Source organism: Clupea harengus, chromosome 3 (genome assembly GCF_900700415.2).
Source record: "Clupea harengus chromosome 3, Ch_v2.0.2, whole genome shotgun sequence".
In the NCBI taxonomy this organism is placed as follows: Eukaryota; Metazoa; Chordata; class Actinopteri; order Clupeiformes; family Clupeidae; genus Clupea; species Clupea harengus.
In genome coordinates this window covers 3,693,418-3,702,432 of record NC_045154.1, presented here as the reverse complement: position 1 = coordinate 3,702,432, position 9,015 = coordinate 3,693,418, and the positions used below count along the sequence as shown (strand labels likewise).

The window sequence follows — 9,015 nt, the reverse complement described above, 5'->3', positions numbered from 1 at the left end:
TCTCGTGGCAATCTAATACAGTGATATTGTTACGAATCATAACCTGCTGTGTCCCAGCTAATGTTTACGTGTATGACCTCAGTGACTGCAGTACAGCACCTCACCTGATTCCTCCTTCCATGCGCCTGTTTAGCCTGGGTCTTGTAATCATCATGCTGTTTACGGGCCCGGGTTTCACTCCCTTATTGAAGTAAAGAGATTTAACTGAGTCTCCACTACATTACGCTGCACCTTTAATGTTTCTGACCTTAGATCACTATACTTTCTTTTAGCAATTTACTATTTGTATTGCTGCCTAACTCTTACATACATATACAGTACATTTGCCTCAACCCTTACTGCAGTTCTGGGCTTGTGCCATTGTTGTTCGGTTTCGGTGCAAGCATGAACAGGGGGGATAACCTGGATATTGAGCTCTGAGTAGTGAGCTGTCTGAAAGAGCAGTGCAACAGTGTGATTACACACTGCTGTGCCCGCTTTGCATGAACACTGACTGGAGGTCATGACGACAGGTTCTGCATCACGAAGCACTATCTGTGTAGAATACACAAAGAGACATTGGACAGTTGGCAGAACAGATACCACTGAATTAAGACTTCCTACAAGTATACTACAATTAACATATATTACACAGTATAGCAATACCCAAACCCTTCCCTGAACATTAGCCTACTCTCAAGCTGTGTGGTTTTTCATTCTTCTGCATGGACCTGTGACAAGCTGCTCTGACACTCACAGTACCTGTCAACCTGTCTTTGTTTGACACTGGTGGAAAAGAAGATACAGCATCCATCCATTCATTCACTCATTCATTTATTCATCACATTTGTCATAATACAAAGCAATGTTTTAGCAATCTGAAACACCTGCCAGAACAGCAGACATTAGACCTGGCAGCTACAGTCGACCCATTAGACCAGCATAACACGTCGACACATTAGACGAGCATAAACAGGATATCGTATAATTATACTAAAATGCAGTCTTCATTTGATTGGGTTATCCGTCTGTGATCAAAAATAAAAGGCTAAACTACTGATCGCATACAAGTCTACAACTACTGATAGTTAGCTAACGCTAAAGGGTGCCATTAGCAAAAGCTACATAGCAGCTATATACCTTCATAATTATGAATAAATGAGGAGGCATAAAACTTAAATCCCTTGTCTAACAGAGTAGTCGGGGCTCTGGTTTGGCAATACTATGTACATCAGAAATTGTCATACGTGGTAGCTCCTGTAAACACCGGCTGTAGAAGGTCGCCATAATAACCTCGTCTGTGTTTACCTGTTTTGTAGAACCCGGAAGAATGTTGCGCATAACCCCTATTACATTAGTAATACGCAATGTAGCTCCATTTCCACATAGCCAACAAATCAGAAATGCGCACATGGGATGCACATCTTGATCATTTCTGTCTGGAAAATAATTGAAACATACAGTGAGGTTAACTGGCTTCATGTAAAATTGTAAATATTATTTCTTTAGACCTCCCTACATTAGTCATAATGTTTATTAAGGAATGCATTAATTGTGAAGTTCTAGCTCATACGTTCCTCTGTGCATTCACTCTCACGGTACCAGCTGCTGACCTGCTGATATGAGTAGAGCTTCAGCCGTAGTATTGTGTAGGTGAAAAGAGATAAAAGACCTCCACCTAGTTGTAAGACAGTAAGCATGATATAAATATGATGAAGATAGTTTCAGCCACCGACAGCCCATCCACAAAGTACCAGTGACCATCTGAGTGTGTATTGCATTAAGTGGGAATCTGCCAGTTTAACTGTGCATGTACTTCTGTAAAGCTGTCTCAATATGACCAACAACATTCTCTCTCTTTAAATGCCATAGTGACTCACCACTAACTGTGGCTGGTTGCTTTGCATGTCAGTTAAAAGTCCCTTCCATTTCAGGCCATCAGCTAAGTTCAAAGATGTTGCTTGGGAAAATGAGGGGAGAGGACATTCATTCAAGTTCTCCAGGAAATTGATAAATTGAGGTAAGCCACAAATTAGCATAAACAGGTACCAGAGCATCTCCAGAGGAGATAATGAATCTGTGCTCACACAGGTGTGTTCTTCCTCAGACTGCGAAGGGGACTGACCACGGAGGTAAGCTTTCAAGACGGACATCTTTGTAGCCTACTTGTCTGTTGGAGAGCAGAATGATTATGTTAGCTGAGCTGAACAAGGAGACAGAAATAAATGAAGGTCAGCACTGAAACAGAAAAAGGGAGGGTCTTTGCTCACCATCCTGTTCTACGTAGTCATTGGGGTCATTGTCTCGACTCCTTGAGGTCACCTAGAGACACATGCCACAAATATCATTGCATTGCTCTATACAGGGGGTCTAACGCAGTACAATACAACAACAATGCAGTGCTCTAACAAAAAGGAAAAAGGATCAAGCAAAGTTATCATCGCAGAGATAAAATTAACTACACAGTTAGTTGCATTTCACATACTGATTTACAAACAAAAAACAAAGTTTCCTGCACAGAGAGTACGTGCAACTACCACAGAGGTGTAACATTAAGTAAATATAACAAATAAAGCATCTGAATACGTTTTTCACTAGCCACTTTCCACGAATGCACTGCTCAATAAAAAAAGCCAAAATGCTCACCTTTCTGCTGTACTTTCCCCTGTATTGAGAAAATATGAGTCTTCCTAGACAAAAAAAAGAGTAAAACCATTCGAGCTCCCAAGAACGACTTTTTTTCTTTTCCAAAACAAAGATGTTAAATGAGATCCTACCTTCGGAGAGGGAGATATGAGGCGAACGGCTTTTCTCCGCATTACAAGCAGGAGGAGGTGGCTGCGTGTGTATGTGTGCCGCTCTTGCAGTAGATGCGGGAGCCAGGAGGGAGGGGGAGAAAATATCAAACGGTACATGGACTACAAACAGCTCGCAGGGATGCTGCCGATTGGAGGAGGAGCCGGGAAATGTAATTAAAGCAGCTTGTGTGGACACGTGTGGATCCAAGCGACACGAATGTGACATCTATTGGCTTTTTACTACATGTGTATTTTACCTTCGGCACAAGCAGTTGACGTCAGAACTCCAAGATGTGGTCAATGTGCATGATCATGTTGTGCATGTTTTAAAACTACCTGTGACTGCCAGTGGGCTTCATTAATGACCACCTCCTTCCCCCATGCACTGCTCCCAAGAGACGATTTGTGGGGCATAACTCACTTGCCCTCTCAGATGCCTTCACCTTCATTTGACTTTGACTGGTTCAGAGGCAGCTAGCACAGCAGCAAGCATTAGCCTACCAGGTCTGGCACCATGACCTTCTCGTACACTCCACAAGAAATCATATTCTCAGATCGTGACAGCAGCAGAGAACTAGGTCTGCAATTGGATTTATAAATGGAAACATCATAGAGGCAGGTCCAGCAGGTTTGGGAAGCAATTTACTGTGTGGAAAAAGTGGTCATGAGGAGTTAAGGAAGAGGATGAATGTTTCTGAGTTGTAGCTTCAAACATTTTGTAGCTGTCGACAAATAGTTTGACTTTAAGACTGTATTGTAAGTTCAAAGGGATTCATTTTTCAAACTTTTTTGTTATTGTTTTTGATTTATTGTTTCATATGGAATGTGGATAGAAAAGGGTTGGTGTCTAATGACAGGATAGACCGAACTGAGTCTCCGTAGCGTGTTTCCCTGATAAGCTTTCCATGAGAGATGGATAGGGAATTAATGTATAAAACATATTTTATGCCACAAAGAGACTGATGGCTCTGTCCTAGATTTTGCCAACCCGTTTTCTGATAATGTTTCACACTGATGTGTGGAAAAAGAACCACAGATCAATTGATTCAAACTCTTGTAAACATATGATTCACTCAGAGCCATTATTGATCATTGGAAATCATCAGCCATCATTTACTTTCACCACTGGAACAAAAACTTCTCCCTATGACCTTGTTGGTGGAGATGGTCCTTTTTTGGCCACCCAGTGGACACAGTGGGTGCAATAGCATTTAATCAATCTGTGATCCAAAACCATCCCCATGTAGTCAATCTGTGATCCAAAACCATCCCCTTTTAGTCAATCTGTGATCCAAAACCATCCCCTTTTAGTCAATCTGTGATCCCAAACCACCCCCATATAGTTGATTGGAGATTTCTGGCAAAAGAATCACAAAGAACCACTTTGTTGAAAAGTAAACGATTTGATTTGTCCTCAGTTTATTCAGTATTTTGCCATGGTTTGGAACAGAAATGTCACGAAGATGTTCATGATAATGATGACAAATGGGCTTGAGATAAACAAAATCTGCTGAGAGACGGGGAAGACAAAAGACAGAAAACAAGAAGCACACAAAGAGAGCTGACAAAATGGGAGGTCCTGACGTTTAGAAGCACTTCCGGTGGACGATAGAGGGTCCAGCTTCCTCATACTCATCCTTGCTGATCCACATCTGCTGGAAAGTAGAGAGGGAGGCCAGGATGGAGCCACCAATCCATACGGAGTACTTACGCTCAGGAGGGGCAATCATCTACAAGACAACACACATATGAGTCCTCAGGTTCAGTTAACACCAATCCACAGCTCTCTACACTGACTGAGAAAGTACTGAGAGTACAAAGAAATAGTACATCTGGAATAAAGAAATTCCAAGTTGACATAATACAATGTGACTGTGAACTGAGACACTGTGATTGTTTACAGATAAATGCATGGAAATCCATCAATACTGATGTAGGATTTTCTCAGCAGGGGTGTGGAAATAGTTGTTTTCTATGAGCTGTAAGTGCCAGTGTTTTTGGGATGATGGTGGTATGATCCCACCAAATATATAAACATAATTTCCTTAGTCAAACTATTATTTTAAATAATTTAGGGAAACAGCTTGGCCTTTTTTTACTGTTGTCCTGCTCACTGCCAAGAAGACTTTTATATGACTTCTATATGACTTCTAGTCTTTGCATTACCAGCAGTATACTATACAAAATAGCTGAATGATATGGGGTGCTTTACCTTGATCTTCATGGTGCTGGGAGCCAGGGCAGTGATTTCCTTCTGCATACGGTCACCAATACCTGGATACATGGTGGTACCACCAGACAGGACGTTGTTGGCATAAAGATCTTTACGGATGTCAATGTCGCACTTCATGATGCCATTGTATGTGGTCTCATGGATTCCAGCAGACTCCATACCTGGATGTGGCGAGGGCAAAGACAGCAACTGATGTAAAACAGCAAGAATTTTTTGTATATCCATTTCAAACAATACACGTAAAATTAGAATTCAATGTTATATTTGGTTTGTAACAAATTCATATGTGAGCTAATGTTTCCAGGTCCTGGAATGTTTCCACAGATGGGAAAGTGATTGATGTTCAGAATCAATGACCAAGAATCCTCACTATCCATAAGTAGAGATATGGCCTGCAGTTACGTTCAACCATTATTTCCCCCAAATGAGCTCTAATGAGAGGTGATCAGTCACCCGGGCACCTTTTCTAATGCTTTGGCTGTAAGAGAAATTTAAAAGTCCAGACACTCTCATGGCCAAACACTTTTCAGTTCACTTCTATTCAATTCCTTGAAGACATGTGCTCCAGAATGTGCCATTAAATCATCATCATTTTGTTCTCACATTGTTGTGCCATTGAGAATTATTCATTGAATAAATATTTCAATTGAAGCTTAGCTTGGCTGTGGCTTAAAAGAAAAACCATGCATTATGTATAGCGCTGAGGAATCCGAAAACTCAAAAGACCTCCTGAAAGTGATTAAATGATGATGGATGTCTATAGTTATCCCTGCCATCTTCTTGGCACTTGATATATCTAACATTCACATCTAACGTTAGAGAAAGTAGATTCAGATTACAGCTTTATTGCTACCCCCATTTTGTACTACGTGACACGACCTGACAGTACTAACCAATAAAGGAGGGCTGGAAAAGAGTCTCTGGACAGCGGAACCTCTCGTTTCCAATGGTGATGACCTGGCCATCGGGCAACTCATAGGATTTCTCCAGGGAGGAGGAGGAGGCAGCAGTGGCCATCTCATTCTCAAAGTCCAGCGCCACATAGCACAGCTTCTCCTTGATGTCGCGGACAATCTCTCTCTCAGCTGTTCCAAAGGTAAAACAGAGTTCAGAGAATCTTAGTTCCACCAGCACAACACAATATGCTAGAGTCTCATTGAGCAAGGCCCCTCACTGAAAGCATTGGACAGAGGCAGAAATGTTGACAAAAATGCAGTTCCACTTATACACCAGCAGGTGGTGACTCACCACATTAACAGCAGCAGCTGTTATGTCTACTGTTTACTGTTAACTTCTAGTATGACAGCTGAGGACAACCTTAACACACTGAGTGTACAGGGGCTGAAAACTACTAGCATATCATACATACTTTACAGTTGAAGAAGACATGGTGCCCTGGTATAAAATTGATGGATTGAGTTTTGATGCAATTTTGAATTGATGAATATTCTAACTCAGAGGGTGAAAAAAAGGGAGAGGGTTTGTGCATAACTAGCATTCTGAGGAAATTACTCTCTCAGTCCTCAAAAGAAATCAATATGTAGTGCACATACAGTATGTCTTGATTATTGTACCGCTAAGCGGTGTCCTGATTACCTGTGGTGACAAAAGAGTAGCCTCTCTCTGTGAGGATCTTCATCAGGTAGTCAGTCAGGTCTCTGCCAGCCAGGTCCAGCCTCATGATGGCATGGGGCAGAGCATAACCCTCATATACAGGCACATTGTGGGTCACACCATCACCAGCATCCAACACAATACCTGTTGGGCACACACACACACACACACACACACACACACACACACACACACACACACACACAGACACACACACACACACACACACACACACATTCACACACACATTCACATTGACATTTTTTCTAGTGTAGACTTGAGGTTATATTTAGCACTATGGTGGTTTTCATTTTCATTGCGCTAAAGATCCTCACCTGTGGTACGGCCAGAGGCATACAGGGACAGAACAGCCTGGATGGCCACATACATGGCTGGTACGTTGAAGGTCTCAAACATGATCTGCAGGGATCAGAGTTTGGCTGTTAAACTTACAATTCAGACAAAAATACACATCCAAACAAAAGTGCAATTAAGGTCATGTTAAAGTGGTTCTTGTGTGTAGCCTTAGCCTTAAAAGTAGCCTTAATCTAGTGTTTGTATTATGAGATCACATGCTGTGTCAGTCTTATTGGATTGGCTGCGAGTTCAGTAAACAAGACCTGGGTCATCTTCTCCCTGTTGGCCTTGGGGTTGAGAGGAGCCTCTGTCAGCAGGACGGGGTGCTCCTCGGGGGCCACACGCAGCTCATTGTAGAAGGTGTGGTGCCAGATCTGGAGACAAAGCAGTCAATTTCAACATTGTATGCCTGCTGGGGTGTGTGTGGCTTTTGTGTACGTCAGTGAAACCTGAGATAGTACATTCATGGGTTGTGATCTCTACCATAGTTAACATGAAAGTAAGGTCAAGATGTGTTTTTCTGTGAAGGGCCTAATATTCCTTCTCCGAAACTATTTAAAGAATTTGATGTGAAAGTGTCTCTTCCTCGGCACACACTCTCATGTCCAAGTGTTATCACTGCCTTCGTGTACCTTCTCCATGTCATCCCAGTTGGTGATGATGCCGTGCTCAATGGGGTACTTGAGGGTGAGGATACCTCTCTTGCTCTGGGCCTCATCTCCTACGTAGCTGTCCTTCTGCCCCATGCCCACCATGACTCCCTGAACAAACACACAAACACCAGCTGCTCAATCACATCCTCTCCCCGTCACAGCGCATCAGGACAGTCAGTGCATAAACTTTAGCTCTGCCCTGAAAGTAAGTAAGTCTATACAATGCTTTCTAAAAATACATATTCACCGGATATTTAGCTTATCCACATTAACAGGACAGTAATCTGATATTTTAGAATGTATAACATCCAGCATGGTCATCTTCCAGGTCTTAAAGGCGAGCATTTTAAAGCAATATGTCAATGCATAGAAGCACACTTTCATGATGAAATATAGGATACACATCAAGATGGAAAAGTAATAAAGAAACCTAAATGTAATTATTTTATATCTGTAATCTCCAAACTCATTTCATCAATGGACGACCACAGGTGAGTGTGAGATCCTGCAGAGCTGAAAAGAATGACGAGGGGTCGCACCTGGTGACGGGGTCGGCCTACAATGGAGGGGAACACTGCTCTGGGGGCATCGTCACCGGCGAAGCCAGCCTTCACCAGCCCGGAGCCATTATCACACACCAGGGCGGTGGTCTCGTCCTCGTCGCACATGTTGAGTTAGGCAGCTGTGGATCTGCAGGCACACACACACACACACACACACACACACACACACACACACACACACACACACACACACACACACACACACACACACACACACACACACACACACACACACACACAGAGAGTACATGTCCAATTAATCACACCCTGCCTGACAGGACAACTGCAGGGAGCCCAACACATGCTGCAGTAACAATACACCACAATTCACTGAGCGCATGATTGTTTTCTGACAGTGTCACGCAGTATGTCCGGTTGTTACTCAAGCAAAGAACAGTCCTATGTAGAACAGTAAAAGAACCCCTTGAAGAAAAAGACATATTCCACCGAATCCATCATACATCACATATCACTATATAGGTTTTAGATTACTACTGTTACATTTTTTTCAACATAAGACAACTTAAATTATGCACCATTACAGCGTGCGTAAAATACATTTAAGAATACAGCAATGCCTGTAGACCTGCTGCAATTGGTGCTGTGGTGTATGCAGACCGCCCTCAACAATAGCTCTTAACACGTGTTTATTGAAAAGGATTTGCACCAGGTATTTCCCCATAGCGGAGAGCTTAATGGAAGGTGCCTGTGTCTCAGACTCACCCGGAAGAGCTGGAAGAGAAGGCTGGTCTACAGTCGCTCCCAGGAGAGAGAAAGAGAGAGAGTGTGAGAGAGAGTCAGACGTCCGTTCCCTTGCT

The 9,015-nt window shown here is 42.7% G+C and overlaps 1 protein-coding gene and 1 long non-coding RNA gene across 2 annotated transcripts; both read right to left on the bottom strand.

Moving 5' to 3' along the window:
• Positions 1 to 1,817: 1,817 nt before the first annotated feature.
• Positions 1,818 to 3,060, bottom strand: LOC116219367. Its single transcript, XR_004163177.2, has 3 exons — positions 2,626 to 3,060; positions 2,250 to 2,301; positions 1,818 to 2,149 (listed from the first exon to the last, which is right to left on the bottom strand). It is a non-coding gene; the product is annotated as an uncharacterized LOC116219367 (long non-coding RNA).
• A 1,107-nt stretch (positions 3,061 to 4,167) lies between these two features.
• On the bottom strand, positions 4,168 to 9,015 carry acte1 (actin, epsilon 1). Its single transcript, XM_012822329.2, has 9 exons — positions 8,921 to 9,015; positions 8,174 to 8,324; positions 7,614 to 7,742; positions 7,245 to 7,355; positions 6,960 to 7,044; positions 6,607 to 6,768; positions 5,904 to 6,095; positions 4,990 to 5,171; positions 4,168 to 4,507 (listed from the first exon to the last, which is right to left on the bottom strand). Exons 2-9 carry the CDS (start codon positions 8,300 to 8,302, stop codon positions 4,364 to 4,366), a joined length of 1,134 nt encoding a protein of 377 aa, XP_012677783.1. The 5' UTR covers positions 8,303 to 8,324; positions 8,921 to 9,015; the 3' UTR covers positions 4,168 to 4,363.

Coding starts and splice junctions, on each gene's coding strand:
- acte1 (XM_012822329.2), bottom strand. CDS start 8,302: ATGTGCGACGAGGACGAGACCACCGCCCTGGTGTGTGATAATGGCTCC. Junction 7,743..8,173: donor TAGGCCGACCCCGTCACCAG/GTGCGACCCCTC, acceptor GTGTTTGTTCAG/GGAGTCATGGTGGGCATGGG. Junction 5,172..5,903: donor TTTCCAGCCCTCCTTTATTG/GTTAGTACTGTC, acceptor CGCCACATCCAG/GTATGGAGTCTGCTGGAATC.